This window comes from Salminus brasiliensis, chromosome 10 (genome assembly GCF_030463535.1).
Source record: "Salminus brasiliensis chromosome 10, fSalBra1.hap2, whole genome shotgun sequence".
Lineage (NCBI taxonomy): Eukaryota > Metazoa > Chordata > Actinopteri > Characiformes > Bryconidae > Salminus > Salminus brasiliensis.
The window spans coordinates 21,282,974-21,306,506 of record NC_132887.1 but is presented as its reverse complement, the minus strand read 5'-3'; the positions used below and the strand labels follow the sequence as shown (position 1 = coordinate 21,306,506).

At 40.5% G+C, this 23,533-nt stretch overlaps 1 protein-coding gene across 1 annotated transcript in view; it reads right to left on the bottom strand.

Moving 5' to 3' along the window:
• Positions 1 to 23,533, bottom strand: part of ldah (lipid droplet associated hydrolase) — a 68,847-nt gene that overhangs the window by 5,521 nt on the left and 39,793 nt on the right. Inside the window, exons 5-6 of the mRNA XM_072690468.1 lie at positions 15,732 to 15,972; positions 4,230 to 4,312 (exon numbers count right to left, since the gene is read on the bottom strand). Coding sequence (XP_072546569.1) covers positions 4,230 to 4,312; positions 15,732 to 15,972 — 324 coding nt within the window. The remainder of the gene's footprint in view (positions 1 to 4,229; positions 4,313 to 15,731; positions 15,973 to 23,533) is intronic.

Sequence of the window (23,533 nt, the reverse complement as noted above, 5' to 3'; positions counted from 1 at the left end):
ATTAACTGCAAACACCTGGGTAAATGTGTGAAATAGGCCAGATATTTTATGGAGTTTAGTTTAAGTGAACATGATGTTGGTCCTCCTCTTTCATTCTAATAATATGTTTTTGGAATACTGAATTGTGTGTATAAGACACAGAACTTTGTTCTACTCTACAGGTGCCAGTTACATAGCACTATTTTAAAGCATGCAAAAAAACACAGTAAGAGCTAGCCAGGCTAAAGGACAGCCTACACACGGCGAGGTACACAGTGACACAGTAATACAACAAAGCCTAAGAGAAGTCCCTTCCAGCTTTTGTTGGAGTAACTGTCCAGAAAAGGCTTACTGCTGTGAGGATTTGATTGAATTCAATGACAAGAGCATTAGTGAGGTTAAGATGTTGGATGATTACCACCTCACCTCATCCTCAACTTTTCCTTTGCTCTTTCTACCCCTCTAGCCGACACCTGGCATTAGGGATGGAGCCAATAGGTTATTGTTTATCTGCTGCAGAGAGTCCTTTTCTATTGCCAATACTTCACAGGGACAATGGACAAGACAAGCTGTGTGCATCAGCAATGGATGCAACCTAAAGAGGCTGAATGCATTCATTCAAGAGGTGTACGCAAACATTTGGATGCTTTTATTTGGATGCAGATGTTTTGGTGTATGGAAAGTTCATCCAGTTCTAACAAAATGGAACTGCTTTGATTTTAATTCATTTAATCAGTTTAGAAGAGTTTGTCGACTGTTAATGAGCCTCTTCCAGCCCGTAACACCTCGTAAAGCCAGTTGTAACATGTCCATGGTGATGGTTGGTGCCTGTTACTGTTAATGAGCCTGTTACAACCTCGTAGGGCCAGTTGTAACATGTCCATGGTGATGGTTGGTGTCTGTTACAACCTCGTAGGACCAGTTGTAACATGTCCATGGTGATGGTTGATGCCTGTTACTGTTAACAAGCCTGTTACAACCTCGTAGGGCCAGTTGTAACATGTCCATGGTGATGGTTGGTGCCTGTTACAACCTCGTAAGGCCAGTTGTAACATGTCCATGGTAATGGTTGGTGCCTGTTACAACCTTGTAGGGCCAGTTGTAACATGTCCATGGTAATGGTTGGTGCCTACTACTGTTAATGAGCCTGTTACAACCTCGTAGGGCCAGTTGTTACTTGTCAACGGCAATGGTTGGTGATGGTAACAGTACATTGCAACTTGTAGTGATGTTGAGGCTGTTTGCTCAATAGCTTTACTGTGTCCCACTCTTCCCAACCACTCCCAGAGTCCCTTTGCCATGTTTGAGCTGGTGGGAGTGTGCCTGTTTGCAATGCACAGACTTGGCCACACCCTTACTTGACCCAAAATACAATACAGCACTAACTTTACTAGATTTACTAGTGGTGAGTTTTGTATTTGTGGGACGTACAGCTGCTATGTTGTTTCTAAGAAAGGGATGGACTTGTTGATTGACGTGTATAGAATGTGTGTTTCCTTGACTTCTTCTCTGAAATGGCTTTGATGGTGAAGATAGTTTTTTTTTTTTTTTGCCATGACCTCAGGGTTTTGGTAAGCTCTGGTATGACCCATAACCTTTAATAACTTGATGTGGTTTGAGGCAAGTGTGTGTCATTGGTAGGATATTAACTTCCATAACTGACCTGGTACTGGGCCTGGGATAAACAGTGCAAATTAGCCTTTTTTCCAAACTAACACTTTGAGCTGTGTATCTACTGTTGCCTTTAGGCTGTGCACTGGATGGTGCCGTGTGACACTTGGGGTTAAGGTATGCGATGCGTATGAGAAGCAGAGTGAGCGCGGCGATGATATCACCTTTTTAACTGATGACAGATAAAGTCCACCAGTCATCGACATCCCAGCCAGCCACATCCCACCACTCCACATGCATGCAGCCTCTGGTTAGCATCAGAGCAATGCAGTGAACACACACGCTCACACACACACACACACAGACATGCTGGGTTTTTAATGTCCCCGGAGACCACAGGGTTCTGCATACTGAGTGAGTCTGCTCTGGTTTTGAGTTGTCCTCAGCTAAAGGCCTGCAGCCAGCATCTTCAGTGTGTGGTGGCTTCTCTAAGATGAATTGAGGTCTTCTGTGCATTTGGTAAACCATAGAATAGTGGACCTTTCTATCTGCACTAATCTAATTAGGCACTGCAACACTGCGATCTAAACTTCCCTACCAACATACCAACACCTTACCTTCTTTTTAAAAGACCTTAAGTTATGTTTAACCTTTTACTGTTAGTTTTTCACTAAAGCAAGTAAAAATACATGTAAAAGTTTAGTTATTATGCACTAATCTATAAACTTACTCCTATTTTGCAACAGTTAGCTTTGGGTTTAGCAGTGAACTCTTTTTAGCTGGGTCATTTTATGTGTTTAGATTGTGCAAGCGCCAAAATAAAGGTATATATTGAACAGTTATATACATATATATACGTATGTATGTATGTATGTTAGAGTGGATTGTAGTACTATATAGATAGAGCCTGCCAAGAAAATTGACACAAAAGATCCATTCACTTCTTTGGCGAGCATCAGTTACTTTGGTGAGCAATCTTCAGGTGTGCAAATGTGTTTGCCCCAACAGATAATGCAACCAAACTGAAAAGTGTATTAGAATCAGTGTGAGTGCTTCAGACCAGCGCTGATGTGGGCCACCCCTGTCCAGTCTAAATCTAACTCCGGTAGTAGACAGGTTGACCAGTCAGGCACATGACAAGCATGATTATCAGCTACAGGAACAGGTGCCTTCCTCCAAGTTTAAGGGAATAAACAATGGCATGCCAAACGGTTGGGATTTAAAACAACACTATGAAAAAATCTGCATTTCTTGCTCCTGGGCTCCCCCTACAGTTGTGAAGTTTAATTTGGGCACACACTTTGGGGACAAGCTGACTTTTCTGGATGAGCTGAGAGATACAGAACGGTCACTGAAACTGAAAGAAGCATGTGTACTGTTACAGGATTTTACGTTAATGTTACCTGTTGCTAACCAAAATGACATACTGCAGTTGGAGCATCACAATGATTTTGAAGCTGTTAACATACAAAATACTACACAATATTGGGGCAGCAACCACCCATTATATGTATAGAAATTTGAAAAAATGGAAATGAAGATCAGCCTGTTTCATGGATCATGAGCTGATTTACACAGTTTGCAACACATAGGGGACTATTAAACACAAATGCATAAAGTCTTATCAGGACACAGCCCAGAGGCATATCTTCTAAAAGGACCGGAGGTTTTACTTCAATAATGACTGGACAGTTTTTCTTGAATCTTTTGGCCAACAAACAGGGCCGTATCAAGAATCTCTGGTGCCCCTGGATGTTATATTATTGTTCCTACATGTCCTGCATTTTATGGCATTTGGCTGATGCTATTCTCCAAAACAACTTACACTTTAATCATGTTACACAGGCAGGGAAATGTAGCGTTAGGAGGACACTTATTGGTGTACAGCTATTGGCAGCAACTGAACCTTAGCCTACGAGACCAACTGTAAACAGTATACCCTCCAACTATCACACACACCACTTACAAACTGATTGTATTCTAAGACCTTATAACAGGTTTACCTTGGTCAATCTAAAGTGAACAGTTATCTCCTTAGCAAAGACCATCCGAGTCAAGACTGTCCAGGTCAAGACTGTCTTGAGTATGCAGACTAGAGGACATTAAGAGGACACTAAGGTTATTAATGTGTCTGCGAAAACACTACAGACCACTCAAATACATACAAAGGCCCATCACTTTTACTCTACAGTACCAGTCAAATGTTTGGATACTGGTGGGATGTGTGCTGATCATCTGATTGTCTAAATAGTTTTACTGTCCATTAAATTTAAGACACATAAAATGATGATGCTTATTGGATATTTATGGCTGGGTAGTCAACCCTGGTCACTCAAAAGGTTAGGCTGTGTATTGGTGGTGTGGGCGGTGTGACAGAGTAAAACACTGCTACCTAGAGGTCAGGGTTTAAACACAACAGAAAACGAGCCACTGTCTGATATTAATCTCTGCATGTAAACAAGAATCATTAAAGAATTGCAAAACATAATATCATATTTTGTAAAAGGTAGATCCAACCATCCAACCAAGATTAAGGTTGTTTCCATCTAAACTTTCATTAAGTATCCTGTGGCACGAACTGTGTTCATCAATTTGTTGCATTGCTTTGTGCCTTTGTTAAAATGCTGCTGAACAGGTACCTTGTGGAGGTGTTGGCGTATGCTGGCGTTATTTCGCTCTACAACCAGCCCCATTTCTTGACTCCCCATGTACATAGCGTTGGCTGTGAAATGAGAGGACACAGAAAAAAAACAGTGAGTGAGAGGTCGAGGTACCGAAAACAAGGTACCGAACATTACATTTCATAAACATTTACAAAACAACTTCCTCAGAAACTCCTCTGTGGACTAACAGGGAAAGAAGACTTTCCCAATCACACGGTGAGGATTACATCTGTTCCCGTTCTTGTGGACGCATTATTCACAGAAACAAGCTGCGCTCTGAAATGGGACGGATACACACAGCCAGCCTCCCTCCCTCCCTCCCTCTACGCGAAGGTCTGCAGGCCTTTCAAAGGTGATCATTTATGACAAATTATCAGTGCAAATCTGTGCAGGAGGAGACGGCGGAGAGGAAATAGGAAAAGTCCTCTCTGGAGACGCAGTAACTTAATGCCTTTGATCTTACATTCCATTAGAGGATTCCGCTAGCGAGGACGTTTTATTAAAACCATTAGTTGAGGTACATTATTTTTTTTTGCGGCTACAGATGAAAATGTACTGTACCTTCTTCCTCCTCCCTCAGAAGGCCTAATACACTGCAGAGTATTTTCATACACACACGCGCACACATACACACAGCCACGATTCATGAGCTAATACATGCCGCCTGACATGATGACCCTGGAAAGCATTCAGCGAGAGCGATCCTGTTGCATGTGCGAGACTGTCCCGGGCCAAACGTATGGACGAGAAGGGCTTTCATATCCTGTATCATCGGGACTTTCCTTTCGAGGGGAAGGGTGTGAGTGTATGCATGTACAGTACGCCGTCTTAGGTCACATGCAAAAAAAATAAATTGTGTGGAACTTTTTATCTGGGTAGTCAGTGCGTTTCTGCTTGCGAAAACACTACACACCACTGGAATACATACAAAGGCCCATCACTTTTACTCTACAGTACCAGTCAAATGTTTGGATACGGGTGGGATGTGTGCTGATCATCTGATTTGATCCAAATGCTGAGGTGACCATATTTTAGTTTTTAAAAAAGAGGACAAAATAGAGGCTGTGGGGGGGGGGGGACTGAAAGGACTTGCTACATGAGTAAGTGTTAAAGTACTAATGTACATTAGCATACTGTAGTTGCATGGGTTAAGAAGTATTTCCAACCTCACACTACAACTTGGGCCTACTTGAAACCCCCCAGCCACAACATCCTAACTAGGGTGGATACCCTTGCACTGTATATTAAAAGTTTCCCCATTGCGGGACTAATAAAGGACTATCTTATCTTATCTTAACCATTTACTTACTGCACATAGTTTTAGGCACCTGTTTAAAACCATGTATCTCAGCAATAGGAGGGTTTTAGCTTGTAGAAACTCCAGGATCATATCAGAACAGATGCAGGTAAACATTAATACAGTAAAACACAAGAGCTTGGTTCCAGATTCCATCACCAGTTCACCTGATTTCACATCAATAAACACAAATTCACCAAACCAGGTGTTGGATGCTAACTATAAATAATACTAGACTTCTCTGAGGAGAGCTTTGGAGATGTTTTAATGAACACAGTGATGTAAACCCATTTTTTTCTGTATTGATGTGCTTAATATTTATTATAACATTATCAAATAATCTCTTACTGCCCAATGCTTTTAATTCTAATTAGCACAGATTCATAAAACATGCATAGTACTGTATAATGTCACTGCCAAAAACCTTGTATCTCCAAAATGGCGACTTTAGGAGAAGGGAAACCTCTTCTTGCTAGAATAAAGTTGTTTTACATTGAATTCCATTTATTCATCACAACATTTTGACAGCATATAAAGATCAACTGCCAGATTCGAGTTATGTCAGGGACATCCAAAAATTGATATACAAAGTTCTGCAACAATACACTATATGGCAAACAAAATACATATTGTGGCTGTAATTCCAGATAAACTTCTAATGGAAGTCAAGGTAAAAAGGTTGATTTTAAAGAGATTTTTGAAGCATTGGTCCATCCATTATGGAATATGGACAGAATGTAATGAACACCTACCAGATTCAAAGTATGTCAAAATATTTAGTTTAGTTTTTGTGAAAGTGACAATATAAATGGATGAATCCATTAGGATCTGTTTCATGCTATAAGCCAGTATGAGAATTTAAAATACACTATATGGAAAAAGTACTAAGACACCTGCTCATTCACGGTTTCTTCTGAAATCAAGAGTATTAAAGAAGAGTTAATCCTGCTTTTGCTGGAGTAACTGTCTCTACTGTCCAGGAGAAGCTTTCTACTTGATTATGGAACATTGCTGTAAAGATCTGATTGCATAGTCAGGATATTGAATGACCACCACCCCACCTCATCTCAAAAGTATTGGATGGAGTGCCATCATTCCAGAGAACAAAGTACCACTGCTCCACCGATCAATGCTGCCATTAGTCACGGTGCCAATAGGTTCGTGTTTATCTGCTCCAGGGAGTCCTATTCTATTGACAATACGTCTCTACCGGGACTAAACAAGATGTTTTTGTACATTTGTACCTGTGCATCTGTGTCAGCAATGGGTGCAACTTCATTTATTATTATGCAAACAGGCCAGAAATCACTGTCACAGTGGCCGTTCTAATTAGTACAGTATAAGACTTCTTCATAAAAAAACATTAAAACAGTATGTTGTGAGCTGATGCGTGTTGGAGCATTACTCTGTCACTATAATACCAAAATCAATGCTGGTCCTTGCTACATACAGTAAAATTAATGCATGCTTGCGCTAAACCTGCTCCTATTACTTGCAGGGCCTGTGAGCAAATAGTCTCCCCCCAAATATTAACCATCATCAGAACACTGAACACATGATCATTACCCTGCGCTGCAACACTGTAAAGACTAAACTCAAAAGAGCAATGAGGAGAGAGGGGCTAGATGTCCATTTCCTATTTAACTCAACAACTAAAGGCAAGCAAGGCAAGCAGTCATTTAAACTACACTGCTTACATAAGTGAAAATAAGCTGTAACACAGTAAACCGTTAATGCTTAATGGAAGGGTGCTAATGTCTGAGAGTCTAGTTAAGCATTGGGCAGTCCAATAATGATTTATAGATAGAGGATTTACTAAGGAGTTCAAATATAGACCACAGATCTGAAGCTGTATATGTGTGCAGGTCAGAAGAACAGTTTTGGAAGAACATCTCTGATTTGTCCTCGGCTTTTCATGAATGTTTATTTGTTTAACACAGAAGCAGGCTGCCGTGTTAGCATGGGTGTTTTGCATGAAAATGCACTGGATATTTAGGCTTGAAACTTATTATTTCCCACCTTGCTGGTTACTGTGATATTAAAATTCAAGTGAAAAGGGGAAAGAAGAACCATGCACCCCAAAAGATTTGACAATTTTTGAATTATGCTATTATGGGCTATGGCTTGTTCACAGTCATTGTTAGTATAGGCCAGGTAATACAGGCCAGGAAATTGTAAAGCTTTGTAAATACTCTGACTCCTCAAACCGTCAACAATCAGCAGCCATTGACTTCTTTAAGCAGGTATCTAGCACACTGAATTTTCAAATAATGATTTCCACAAAACAGATGGCGGCTATAAAGACATAGCATTTTCAGGTAGCTGTTTATTCAGGTCGTAATGGCAATCGTAATGGAGGTCATCTTTCTGAGCGAGCTGCTTCTAAGATTGCCAGAGAGGCAAATCAAAACCCATGTTCAACTGAAAAAAGGGTGAAAAAAGAGTGAAGAACATCATGTAAAGAACACCTCTCCAACTGTTTGTATTGCAGCCAGTGTCACGACACTGCACTGGAAGAGTGAAGAATGGATTCAATTAAATAACAGCACATTCTGGAAGTGAGCATAATATCATCTGTTAAAAGCCATGGTGCTCACAATCCCCAGATCTACAGATCTTAACGTCATTGAAAATCTGTGGATAGAAGAATGGCTAATAACAGTAACAGAAATTTTGACCATGGGTGCCTTTGCAACCTTTGCATAACTGTATTTCTGTTAATAAACTGTAATTTAATTCATGTCTATCATTCCTGGCTGATTTTCTCTGCTTGCTTTAAGAAGCTCTATGTAAGAAAGAATTCATCTAAAATTCTATCATGCGTCTGCCACTTCTCGCCAGCTCCTGCCACTTCTAGACGTTAAGCAAGTAAGAGGGACATCCCGTTAGTCAATTTATCATGGTATACCGGTATAAATATGGCACAAATTATTCTAACACCTCAAAATACTTCCCCTGCCCTCAAAAAAAAGCACTCCAACCATATTTCAACGAACTGTTTGCTATTTCTTAGGGAGTGGGGCACAAGGCAAAACAAGGAAGTCGCCTTCATTCCAAACATCACAGTTATTTCAAACCTTCTTAAAGTATTTAGGTTGGCTGCTGTCTGGCAAGCAACAAATGAGCAGTTATCTGCCTTCATTCGGTATTAGCAAATCCTCTTTGTGTTGCTTTTAAAGACATGGCCTTTGACTGGGGGAAAATACTGCATTAATTAAACAACCAAATACAATGTTTCCCAAAGGTACATCCAGTTTTAGTACACTGCAACAAGGCCCAGTTGGTCGTAGATCAGCGTAAAGCTACAATGTGTGAAATGAATAAACCCTGACGTGAGGAACTCCAACTGCAGAGTTAGCTCGATGGCCTTGTTTTGCATTAGGTTTTCTTAGAAATAAATACTGTCGGGTTGAAGATTAAAGAAGTGCTCAGACAGGTTAGAAACGGGTTGGAATGATCTTTGAATGTCTCTAGTAGGGAGTAGTAATGCTGTGGCTTCAGAGATTGGTTGTTGCTGCAGTTCATGAAAGCAGTACTCACAGTAAACCACTTCTTATGATGTTACTTCTCATGTTAGCGTCTTTATTTAAATGAATATGCTGAAGATAATTGATATCCCGAATATTATTAATAATAATAATGAATAATTTTAATAATAATTAATAATTTGTAATTATTCATTAATAATATTTTTTAATTATTTTTTAAGTCAGGGGTGCACAGTCCTAGTCCTGAAGGGCCGGGGTGGTCTTCAGCAAAGTTTGATGGTTGCCCTATTCAAACACACCTGATTCAACTCATCATAATTACCAGGCAAAGTGGAGTGGAGTGTTTGAGAAGAACTAAATTTGCTAAAGACCGGACCTGTGCACCCCTGAAATCCAAAATTTATTATAAATACTGCATTTTCTGCACTTTTTAGACCATTGTTTCTATTTATTTACTGAATTAGCTTAATTTTATATATTTAAAATGTAAAATTAGCTTTATCTTATATATTTATATATTTTATATATAATTTTTTCCAATGTTAATTTCAGCAAATCGAGAGCAATGGTGTAATGTGAAAATGTAACACCTCAACATACAAATGTACTTTTCACTCATAAAGCATGTTTAAAACAACAATATACTCCTAAAACTAAAGGTGCTACAGGGGGTTCTGTGACCGATGCAATGGAAGAATTACTTTTGGTTCCATAAAGAACTATTATTGTAGATTTAAGTGTAAAGAACCTTAAATAATTTTACATCAACTACTTCGTCACTCATTAACCTCTTAACCCTTTAACAAATATGAGTGTTTTCTTCTATGGCATCTTTCAAAGAACACTTTCTAGCACCTTAATATTTCCAGTACCTAAATACCTAAACTTTTGGCTGGATTTAAAACAGCAACACAGAAGAGAGGAGAAGAGAAAAGTGAAGTGAAGTGAAGAGAAGAGGAGCAGATGCAGTGAGGAAGTGTGCCAGTCTTGGGGCAGTGATGTGCGAGACATCCCCTGTTTTATCTCACTTATCTCCAGGGGGGTGTCTGGGCTGGGGGTTTGGCAGGACACAGCATTCCAACCCAATTTACACATCCACACACATGCACCCAGTTAACAAAAGACACAAGAGGTAGAGGAGGACGCACAAAGACACGCACATGCTGACTCACCTACGACAGCAGAGGAGTGACAAAAACGGAGCAACGGGACCCTCAGCGTGCTTAATCTAAAGGCTAATCAGTTGGTCTGAGAAGTCTCTTGCTCTGATGCAGATCCAGAGCAAGAACAAATAGAACCCACTGAAGAAGTCAAAGTTCCACTTGGTCAAGCCAGCTCTAGATGCTCAGATATCATGTACAATTTCCTATCAGCTTTTAAATTTTTTATTTTAAAACAGCTTAGACCTCAGGTCTCAGTTGTCACCAATATTTGAGAGATTGGTGAGGAACTGCTGGAGGAGGTGCAAGAGTGACAAAAACACCCTCAATAAAATCAAAAAGAAATAAAGAAAGTACTTCAGCCAACTGCTCCTCTGTGCCTGTACAGGACATTGTGACCGGTTCAATGTTCTACGTTATTTTGGTTCCATTAAAGAAATAGAAAGAGCTTGAACAAGACGGATCCTGGGTTCCTCTTTCTAGTTCAACACCACCCGTCATGATAAATAGCCACAAAACAGTGCAGTTTCTCCCGCCAAATCCAACCAAACGTGGGTGGGCCCTATACTACATAATAGAGCTACCTCCTGCTGTTTAGAGGGAGGCAGTTTCATCAAATAATAGAAATAAACACATCTTTCATTACATGGAATTCAAGAGACTCATCCATCGTCGCTTTTTAATTGAGCTGAATGCTGATTTGAAAGTGCTAGGGTAAGACGTTTTTCTAGCCGGTGGCCTTTTCTCCATGACGAATGACACCTGTGCTCAAGTAATCAGAGAGGCCGGTTTGCAAACGGCAGCAACAGCAGCCTTAATTTGGGTAGTAGCAATGTCTCTGATGGTAACTACAATGGTTCAATCCCTGTGGAACTCCTCAAACACAACCGAGGTTACAAAATCTATTTATCTGACATTAAAAACATGGAATAAAGGCACTTCAAATAGGGAAATCATGGTGCCGCCGAGACCAGTCGAGGAATTTTTGAGCCTTCCCCAGAGCTAGCAAAGCGGATGTTTCTTAGATCTCGACATTAATGTCTTGCCTACGGACATGAGGTCATAAGGAGACAAAACCGCAATACCGTTCCAATAGGAGAAAACAATCCACAGTGTGTAAAATCAGGAATCTGTGTGGTCAACTTTGATGACTTTCTGAAGTTCCCTCAAAACATCCAACATATTTTAGCTTCTGTGGCACTTTGGTTTTGATCATTTGAGGGCCCTCAGGGTTTGTCCAATATTCCTCAACCGAGGGGTCTCATCTTTGAACAGTGCTTGTGTGCCTAAACCATTGCTATGGTTGCTTATAGTCAGTGTGCAAAGTGCCCCTAAAAATGGGGTTCCTAAAAGGATCTTTAATCAGGACAGTGATGCCCCCTTCATGCGCTTCATGCCCCCCCGGACTCTGTATCGTAATGCTGCATACTGGTCAATACCAATCTGATTATACAGCCACTTAATACTGAAGTAAAATCACTTTTAAACCATTAAAGCCTGGGTTAAATATTCAGTTATCTTGATGTGAACAACCACCCTGTGTCCCACATTATTAGGGTATTTTAGGGCCTACGAAACAGCTGTAAATTATGACAGTTATGACAGTAATGAATTGTGGGCTTACATACAGAGGTTAAGGGGTTTGAGGGGTTAACATACTATTTATATAATGTGATATTGTAGATATTTTGATTTTAGCCTACAGAGTGTTTAATATCCTCTTCATGAATGTTTGTTCCTGACCAGTTTCTTTATAATCTTTTGTTGAAAATACTTCAATTTTGTAATGTCCATAATGCTACTCAATCTGAACTGATATCTTTAGTTTTTATAGTGGATTACTGGTGCTAAATAATTATTTTATAGTGGTCTGAATGAGGTATAATTGTATTTTTTAATACATGTGCACATTGGCCTGCTCCAGCCACCACGGGCAAAGCACGATGAGTTTCACTATAGTTTTGTTTTTAACCAGCCATAACTCTAAAGTAAAAGACTTTACAATTATGAAATATATTGGCTTTTCTTTTGATAAATGATCATTTTAATTACATGATTATGATTATTATGTCTAATCTCCTGATACATGTAGTTCTATAGAAACTTTTAATTGGTTACTGGTGTTGCCTATAATTTACATAACCCATTTCAGTACTATGTAGATCTTTCTTGCTAAGAGTATAGGCAGTCAGTGTTGAGTAAAGCTAAAAATCCAAGCTTACGTAAGAGCAAAAGTCAAAATTCATATTTGGTTCAATGTTCCGCTGCGGTCTCATTAAATCTAAGGGAGCAATGGATTTGGGCTTCGCAGAAGAAGCTCCAGTTTCCTGTTGTGTAACTGCCACTGTGTGAAATTACCTTCCAGATGCCCTCCTCTGAGTCTGAATGAAGAAGATGCCCCATAGGGTGTTTGTCTAGCACTCTGCTCCACCTAACGGTGGCTAGAAACCGAAAATTAACATGGATATGTTTCTTTTCACAGAATTATTGCTCTCTATCTCCCTCTGCCTCACTCTTTCAATATAAACACTGTCACTGTATATTATTAAAAAAATTCTACAGAAATTGTAATCATGCTTGATCTTCAGGAAATATCTCAGTATTAAACCATCAAGGAAATAAAAACAAATATGTTCCACCAAAACACATTCCTCTATTTTTTATATGAAATCAGTGATTGGTAGAAGATTGTACAAGAAGAGTATTAAATGTTTTTTTTTCTTTCTTTTTTTGTAGTGTGGCATACGACTACCCATAACTTTAAAACCTTTAAAACCCAAAACTTTAAAATTATGATTAGCTCAAAATAAGAATAAACCATAGAATGTCAATTCATAAAATAAAAAAACCAAAAACTATTTTTTAGAATAATTTCATAAGATTTTTTATAATCATTTAATGTACATTTTAATGTAATTATTAAATATTTATTTTATATAGTATTTTAAATTAAATTAAATTATTATACATTTATAATAATATATTTTTAGAATAATTTAGAATTTTTAGAATTTTATTATTAAAAAATAAATTCTTTCTAATGCTTGATGTACTGTTTCTCAGTAAAATACATTAAAATGAGCACCTGACCTATTTTAATATAATTTTCATAGTGTCAGTGGTGTTAAAGAAACGTCATTAGGAAAACTATTTTCTTACTGGTGTTGGTCCACCACTCCAACATGCTTTTATTCTATTTTCCAATTCCCCCTTGCAGAAACAGGTGTCTAGGAGGGGAAAGGGAAAGGACGTGAAGCTTGTCTGAGTAAAGTGCCAGGTAGGAAGTTTACGAGCGTGGCCACTGGGCTGCGGGTCAGGCCGATGTTAACTATGCTCCTCTCCGGCGGGGGGAAACGAGTGTCTGCAGCAGCGCTCTGGTTTCACGCCCTCACAAAGAAGCCAAGCCGAGGTCCTGACCACCATTGCAGCCCCAGAAAGAGTTCAACCGGGAGGGCAAGAAACACATCCAACTCACATCATATCAAATCTCTTGCTGTTTGGAAAAAGGCGAGGGCAAAACATGACGGAAAACGCTGACAATATTCATTCCTTCGACTGTGCTGCGTCACGACCAGAAGGTAACACTAAAGCTGATTGAGGCAGAGTGGAGGCTGTGGGCTGGACCTCTGATGGTGTTGATGGGGCACATTAGAGTCCTTTCAGTGGTTCTTCTCCCTCTGGACTGTCTAGGGAGGATTGCCTCATTAGTATATATACTGCATATATGAATATATACACACACACATAAACATATGGTCACACTGACTACAGATCTCCGCTTGACATGTACTGTGTGCATGTCTGTGTGTGTGTTTTCCATGCAGTTAACATGAGAGCATCAACATTCTCCATTTCAAGGGCCGGGAATGCCGAACAAATAAATCCTTAAAAATACCCAGGAAGCTCAATCTAATCGCAACATGCTTTCTTAATTAGGTCTGTCAACTCACCATTAATTATGTGTGTAATGTAAGACAGAAAGCTAGAGCAGCTTTCTGCTTTCACAGACGAAGGCCAGGGCTCAGTGGTACAAAGCAGACAGACAGACAGACACACCCCCACACCCACACAGGCTTTTCAAAAGACAACAAAACATTAAAACATTTGTTCGTATTTACCATGAGCAAACCAAAGCTTGTAATTAACAGTGGGAAAAAATGAACCTTGAACCATCTTGAACAGTTTGTTCAAATGGAAAAAAAGAGGTGGGGGGGTCTAATCCCAAATGACAATAGGCGGAAAGTGCTAAATGATTAAAAGCATGCTTATGAGTGCAGTTGGGGGTGAAGATCTAAGCCTCAGCAAAGATTGAGAGAAAGAAGGGGGGGGGGGGCGAGAGAGAGAGAGCACCGAGATCTGAGCTCACTCTAACGCTTCTAGGCTCTACCGAGGCCTCTTTGGCAGAGACTCTGTAGCCATCACAGCATCAATCATCCACCTCCCAGGACAGACAGGGAAAACACTCTGCCTTTCACCTAGAGAGACAGAAAGAGCTGTGCAGGTCTGCTCCCTGTGGAGGAGAAGACTCTTAATTACTTCTACTCACAACACTTCATCTGCACCATTACCCGGCAAAGGGGAAGCCCTGGAGATTAGATAAGAGTTCTAATAAATAAAACTTTATTCCGGGGAACACTGGGAAATTCACTGCTCACTTGGCTGCCACTCAAATGCTGATTTCATTTATGTGGACCATCGCAAACATTACTTTCTAATAAGCCTCTTATCAGAGGACGAAATGGTGAAGTATGGCGAGGAGTTAATAGACTAATTAATACCTCAAGCTTATCTGAGCGCTTATCTGTTCGGGGCAAACAGCATTTCAATAGAGGTAAAGAGGTCTGATAGTGAAGAAGTAATCGGCTATTTCACTTCATCAGTGTCGATGCATGCACAAAGGCCAAGGCATCTGAATGTTATTGCTCCTAACCTAAGAAGATAGATAGGCTACTGTGTCCTAATTTATATTACACTGAAAAACTGGCCTAAAAATGGCCTTAAATTCCCCATCACTTCAGTTATTTTGGAAAATTTCCATTCGTAGCCATGGCTACAGACACATCTTCCAGAACGAAAACTTGAAACTTTGCAAACAAAAAATGTGGTCCACTTACAAGAGGTATTCCAAGACAAGGGTATTTTATAATGAGTCTCAAGAACAGATTTTTGAATGTTGCCTTCTTGGCAAGCCTCGTGTTTGACCGATGGTGCGACGACATCTCCAACATTCATCACAGCTGGTGAGAATGTAAAAGAAATCCTACAACTCTCCATCACTGTGGCTATTCTGAAGAACGTCCATCTAAGGAACCAGGGCTGCAGACACAGCTATCAGTGGAATGAATATCTTGAACCTTCAGTAATAAATGAGGTCCAATTATAACGGACATTCAAGACGGGAGCACTTCATAAGGAGGCTCAAGAACACATTTTTTGAGCGTTCTTGGCAAGTCTCGTTTTTGACTGATGGTGCAATGGCAAACTAAGCATCCATCACAGGTAGAGAAAAAGTGCTAACGAAGGCAACACTTACCGACACAGTCCACATTAATCAAGCTGGCAGTGGCCGGGATGGCGATGGTGTCCAGGGAACTCATGTTCCTCAGGGCCAGCTGAACCAGGGCGAACTTCAGCCTTTCGGGCAGGAACGAAAGCAGGAAAACGGGCAGGTAGGCAGTGTAGCGCAGCTTGCAAAGTACCGGAGTCATGAACTTGCCTTGAGGACTGTGGGCCATGCGCTCGATCGTAGGGAACAACATCACTGATTTCATCACCTAAACATAAAAAGGGAAGAGGGAGAGGGTTTAGGAGTTTTATTCAGTGTCTGAGGTTAGGTCCTGCTCATGCTCATGTTTTTTTATTATATTCAATAATGTATGCCACCGTGGATCGGATTTGTTGTTCCAGAGCACTACACAGCTTAACAATGCCGGCTATCCATGTGATGTAAAGACCAAACGGGACTTAGGCAACCTACCATTGCTCCAGGCACCAGTTTCAACACTCATGTGTCCACTGTAGGTGCCTTTAATGGTGGACGGGGGTTAGCATGAGCACTCTGTGGTCATGGTCTGTGAGGTGTCATGTCATTAAACATTTCTGCTGCAGTACTTCTTCTGATGGAACAGCCTTTACACACTAATGAGGCTTGGGTGCCCAACACTCTGTTGCCTGTTCATTCGGTTTGTTCCTTCAGAGATCACTGTTCAGAGGTACTCAGCAATACTGACCAGGAGCACCCCACAAGCAGCTTGGATAGCTAAAGCCCTTATAGGCATGTCTGTTCACTCGGCGGCCATCTTTGCAACATTGCTGGGCAGCACATGAGATTAGACTCCCATCTCAATGAATGGGGAGAGACTGTTTCCAAATAACTTGATTTTTCAGGTTGTTCTGGCTACTGCACTTGTGCAAATCTCCACATCCAGGGGTGGTTCTCCAGTGCACAGCGTAAGCAGCAAGGTGATTGGCTCATTAGCTGAAGGGCAGGACTTTATCTGTACACAGACGGCCAGTTGAGTGTTAAACGAGAACTCCTATTTCTCATATTTCAACCCGGGGTTGGTCTTCTATTTAATAATGTGACTGCATTAGTTGGTTTGTGAAACTGCTGAACCACATTGAAGGACTTGTTACACTGCTGATTTGCAGCCCGCTTGCAGCCACGCCCATTTCACGAGGCGATGCAAAATGCAAAAACCCAGTGTTTTACACAAAGAAAATGGTGATGCCAAACTTTTAAATGGCAGCCAAATGGTAGCTGATTTAGGATTTAGACTGTGCCCTTCAGCCCAAAGGGCTTCACCCACGGTTATCCTCAGAATGTGCTGAATCAGGTGTCAAGAAACACTGCAGAGCCACGCTTCTCAAGCAATGAGGAAGAAGAAAAGCACTCTATACTGACCTCATAAAAAGAAACAGCTACTGTACCTGCTCCCCAAAAATGCTTTCTTCGTATTGGCTTTGGTATCTAAAAGCTTCTCAGTCTCACCAATAACATCAGTGTATACTCTTCATTTTGCAGTTTTTGCTCCTGCTGACCACATTAACTAAACTGCAGTTTCTTTAGAGCGAAAGGGCTCAGATGAATAATATTTGATGTCAAAAGTGCGAGAGGCCTCTCGAACTTTTTTCACATCGATATGATGCAGTATGACTTGCACTAGCATTTAAAAGATTCAGAGTGAGCAAACTATGAAAAATGATCAGCTAAAATGGACAGGGAGAAGGAGAGAGAGCTCCAGAAACAGGAAGCACCTGCCCCTGTTTGGCCATTGACTAGAAGGCAGCTCGACTCATTCAGTCAGCAAGACAAAGTGAATGTGCTTTGTCTGACTCTGCGAGGCTTTGCAGCTCGGGCCAAGTATTTTTCAATGAAACTAAGCAGCGCAATATCTTCCGTTCCCTTGTGTACAATACAAGATCGCCAGCAAAATAGTTTGTCAGCAGTGCCAAATGTAATTTATTCATTTCCAAACCAACTCAGCTTCATATCCTTAGCGCACTGCACTGCTAGCCCCCAAGGGTATCAGTTCTGACTTACAGCACGCAGCTTTTGCTGACTCTGTGATACAACCACTACCAAGCAGAAACTAATTGTTGACCTAGGCTCAATTCCCATGCTCAATTCTCCAATTTCTCATGTAACTCATCTGCAGTGGGGCACAAAAGTAAAAAAAAATAAATAAAAAAAGATCCACCATCATGTTTGCTAAATCTGCAAATTTACAATCTAATAAAAAGTTTAATCATGATCACAAATTAATTGTTCAGTTAAAAGTTAAAATGCTAGCTCTAGCATGTCCTTGTGTGGTATGCCTAAAAACAGACTAGTCTTAGAAGTCTTAGAAGAGTCGTTTTTTTTTCTTATAATATCTCAGTAAAGTTTTGAGAACTTTAGCCTCGAACACAATGAAGCTCGGACACAGAAGCTTTAATAGAGAAAATGCTTCAATTACATTTTTAGAGACAAATATATGATCAGTCATTGGGCTGGATTAAGTGAGAGAGGAGCAGCTCTGTGTGTGTGTGTGTGAGAGAGAGAGAGAGAGAGAGAGAGAGAGAGAGAAAAGGTGAGGGAGGGGTAAGAGAATGAAAGTTATGAGATTTAATCCATATTTTAGCATCAATAAAGTGTAATCTTCCCTCTGAACTTAACAGTAGCAGCGCTGTAAAACAGCTAATACGTCACTAGGCTCTGTAAAGAGAATGACTTACCGGAGGAAGGTGGTGCCAAACTTGGTAAGATCATTAATTTGCGTTAAAAAATTGGCAGATGAATCGTGTGTGTTAACGCATTAGCGCTGACCGCACTAATTCAGATATAATATGAAAATTCACTGTATGAAACCAAACAAACACATGAGCAGATGAGCAGTGTACTGCAGTGTGTGTGCATCACTGACAAATGCAATTGTATCAAATCCAATTTTCTTGTGAACATAAAGTGCTGATTTAATCATTATCTTATGGTTCGTCAATGACTGTTAAAGCTGCCCTAGAATGGAAAACTGTATTTACTTTGGCATAAGTGAATACTGAGAGTTTGGCGCAAAGCACTGACATACCCTTATCCTCCATCATTGCTGCCTCCTCCTTCAAAAGAAAAACAGACATGACCAAAACTGAACTGTAAATCGAGCCGATTCCAAAAACTTCTAAACTGTTTCCTAACAGTCTTGACTCATTAACATTTACTCCCCCCAAAAATGGCCATAAACCCAGACCAATAATGTATGAATGTCTTTTGGCAACTAAAGCTGCTACAGCGCTCAAACCCAATGGCCACTTCAGAAGAACATGGTGTTGTTCATGCTTGGAACACCTGGAGAGCAGAACTTCAACACCAGACTCTGCTAGTTACGGGAATACTGAGGCTACGCAAATCAGGCCTCGTGACCGCGTCTTTCCCTGTGCCAGTGTCCGCAGAAAGGGAGATTAAGCGTAGCACGCAACAAAAAAGAAAGCCAGAGGAAGCAAGTGAGTATCTGTACTTGGCTGTTCTCTCCAACTTCTGCTCCCTCAAAAATAAACTGGACCATCTCAGCTGCCTACCACAGTGGAGCTAAGCACGCATCAGAAAGGAAAGTGACGCATGAGAAACTCAAACCCGGGGAAGGTAGTGGGTGTAGGCTAACTGCTAGCCCAGCTACCACCTTTTCAGCTTGCTAACTGCACAGAGGACACAACGAGAGGACACAGAGGGAACAGCAACACTATCCTGTAACACTCAGGAATAAAAAGGAGAGCTTATTTTATTAATGCATGCTTGAGGCAAAATAACAGGGTTGTATTATAAATAATAAACTGCAATTTTTTACTCAACCAAAGACACATACTTACTAATTATACATAAAAGAACAACCTAAAATACTTTTAATAACTTTTAATAAGCACCTTTAATAATTGTTACAAATGCATTTTTTTATTACATAAAATTATTATTTTGTTAATAATAATAATAATAATAATAATAATAATAAATATGTTACTTAACTATTGACAAATGAGATAAATGATTCATCTCAATGATTCATCTTTATGAACAACCACTAAAGGCTCATTTATGCTCAACGTTACATAGAGATATGGAAGAAGCTTACAGATACGGATGGAACGGAGCTGTACCATGGAGCAGCACCACTGGAAACAATGGGAGGGCAAAGTAATCAGTAGTAAATGAGGCACCACCACTGCCAAATGGACACGATGAAAAAGAAACTTATGGTTGAACATTTTTTTTAACACAGCCGTTTACACAGTTTACACCACTTTCATCTTTTCAATAGTAAGCAGATTCTCACAACTTCCTCCACTGTTGCCATGCTTGTTGTTGGTGTCAGAAATGTTTGACTCTGACCTTCACCCTAGTGGATGCATTGCTTAACATCCATGCCAATAATAAAGGACGCATAGAAAGTATGTGGGCAGTGCCTGTTACAGCATTTGAAAAGGATATGTTAACAAGTAATTATATTTCTACACACCTCTTTATCACCTTTTTTGATTCCTTATGTAATCAATAATAAATGGCATTCCATATATTTGTAATATCAGTGGTGCTGAGCAGCCCTGAGTGGATTGGTCAACTACAACCAGAGCTGTTACTATTTGATTGTATCCTCCACATTTAATGAGTGTTTCAGTGAGGGCTGAAACACTGGATACTGACTGAGAAATGCTGTTACCTTCATTTTTACCAATTAAATTTTACAGAGAGAGAGAGTGGGAGGGAGAGAGAGGGACAGAGAGAGAGAGAGATGCAAAATGGAGTGTGTGTATGTGAGGAACAGGTGATCTTTGATGTGTAAAGTAGTGGTTTTGATGAGAAGCAGCTCCTCTTCCTGCAGGTCACAGGAATGTGCAGGAGAACACAAAGGAATCTGATAGAACTCTGAAAGGGGCTCTTTAATCAGCCAGACAGACAGCTAGCCAGTCTCTCCCTCTCTGACACACACACACACACACACACACACACACACACACACACACACACACACACACACACACACACACACACACACATTTCTACAGGGAACTATTCCTGGTTCTTGCTGCAGTCAGAAGGGCCACTAAAGCTCCTGCACCACCAGCATCTGGAGCAGAAAAGGTGAAATAAGTTTAGATGTCGGAGGCTGATGTCTACTGACGTGAGGGATGAATGTGACAGTTCAGGAATGTTAATGGTGTACAGATATACTGCAGCGCTGGCTTGATGCATCAAATTTTGATCCAGGCCATACCTCACTACCTGCGCATTTTCAGGGGTCAGTCTGTCTAGGAGATGCAAGCTCACAGCTCGTAGAGATGAAAGCTACAGAGCCATGCTAAAAGCTCCATGTACACTGTTTGCCTTACTGCTGTTACAAACACACACTGGCACAGGGCACTGTTTTCACGCTAGCACTTCACTCCACAGCATCGTTACATTAAAACCACCTGCTTACTATTGTGTAGGTCCTCCTCATGACACTCATCGGGGAAGGAACTCAGCTGGCATTAACTTTTTCAGCAATTTGTTCTACTAGAGCTCTACCATGGGATCAGACTAGATGGGCCAATCTTTGCTCCCTATGCACTTCTATGAGCCTTGGGCAACCTTGAACTGGATGCCAATGTAAGCTGGGTATATTGGTTGTCCCTTTTTTGTCTGCCAATTTAATGGTTCTTCTCACACACATCTCTTGATGGTTAGAACCAAGAAGGCTTCTTCTATGGCAATTGTGGCACTGGGACTGGGATCACCCCACAAGACCTGACTGATGTTTTGGAGATGCTTTGACCCAGTCGTCTAGCCATGCCAATTTGGACCCATCAATCTCCAAAAACTGACTGTTTACTTGCGGTCTAATATGTATATCCCACCCCCCTGACAGGTGCCACTGTAACAACAGAATTAGAAGAACTGTATATGATTTCTATTCAATACACTTCCTGTAAAATTCAGTAAATGTTTCCTCAGGGGTTTCTAGCTTCCAAGTCTTTTCGCATGATGGGAAAAACACTTACATTTTTCTTCCAATATCTGATCCAGTTATTTTGGCCTGTATCGGACTGATACCAATACTGAGTATCAGATCGGCACACCCCTAGTTACAGTTCATTATATGCATTTGTTTGCCTGCTCAGAAATAACTGCTTAACTGGCCTTAATACCTCAAATTCTTTAAAAACAATAAAGCCCACAATCCAGCATGGCTCAGAACGTTTGCATATGCCTTAACCAATCAGCACATGTTCTTCTTGCCTAAGGTTCAGAAGGTGTGAAAGGTTTGAAAGGCCTTTAAACACCCTTCTGCCCAATTTACCCACTTGTAGTGCAGCCGCAGTATCCACACTCGCCCAAACTGCCAACTAAGTCGAAAAAACAGCAGTTTGGGAGTAATCACGGGATGTGGCAGTTTGTGAGATTGGTCAATCTTATTCTCCAATGCACTGAGGGCCTGGACAGTCTGCGGTGTGTTAAGGGAGTTCCAGCATATGGGCTTTTAAAAGCTGGAGCGTTTCGGGGCAGTAACGTGAGCCGACTCTATATGCTGTAATGTTTATGCTTGCTTTTGGCACAAGCTGTGACTGTAATGATGTTTTATTTGAGTGAATTATGAAATAAAGCCAATACTTGTGGACCTCACCCCTGCCTGCCTGACCCCTCACTCCCTAAACGGAGGCCCACCCAATGTGCTTTGATGCAGACAGACACAGATACACAAACAGAAACACACAAAGACATTTTTGCGTCAGAGGAATTTAGTGGACGTGCCATCGTTCCACTGAGGAGAATGACAGGACTTGTCAAGAGTGCTTCCCTTTGAACCTCTGGAAGATTCCCATCGCATGTCCCAGATAATGAGTCCATTTAGACAGCTGAAATAGTCATTTAGACCCTGTCTTTTGTTTAACAAATATTTCATTGCACCAATTGTTCAAGATGTCTTCAACATCGGCTGACATTCCCACACAACCAGGATTTCTCAAGTGTCATAAAACACACTGGCTAAAAAATAATGATCTTCAGTGTCAAATAGTCAAGTATCTCTGACTACATGCTCTTCTAGAAGCTGGTATATAGAAATAATATGTAGAAGATAATATTAAATGTGATAATATTAGAAGAACTGTATATGATTTCTATTCAATACACTTCTTGTAAAATTCAGCAAATGTTTCTAGCTCCCTAGCCTTTTTGGGTGCTGGGAAAAAAGTTTATACTTACATTTTTCTTCCAATATCTGATCCAGTTATTTTGGCCTGTATCGGACTGATACGGATACTGAGTATCGGATCGGCACACCCCTAGTTACAGTTCATTATATGCATTTGTTTGCCTGCTCAGAAATAACTGCTTTTCTGGCCTTAATACCTCAAATTCTTTAAAAACAATAAAGCCCACTATCCAGCATGGCTCAGAACGTGTGCATATACCTTAACTAATCAGCACATGTTCTTTCCTGCAGGACAAACAGAAATGAAAGATTTAGCAAGGAGACCAGTAAACTCTAATGCAGCAAAGGGCCTACGCCAAAGAACTTACATATGTTGGTTTTGTCGGGATTGAGTTTTTTCTTCTTGCAAGCTTGCCTCTGTAGTCCTCTGGTAGAACTCATCATCTTGTAGAACATCAATTTGTAAAAATTACTAATTTCACTTGAATTAATTGTTTAGAGATGCATGATGAGTTTCTTTAGCATCAGCAGATACAGATTGGCATCCGATAGTTGTTTAGATTTGAATTAAACTTCAAATATTTTTTTCTATCCTGATACAAATAAATGTCATTTCCCTGTCATTTCAATCCAGGTGGATTTAGTCCTAATTTCTACAGTCTTATGCAAAACT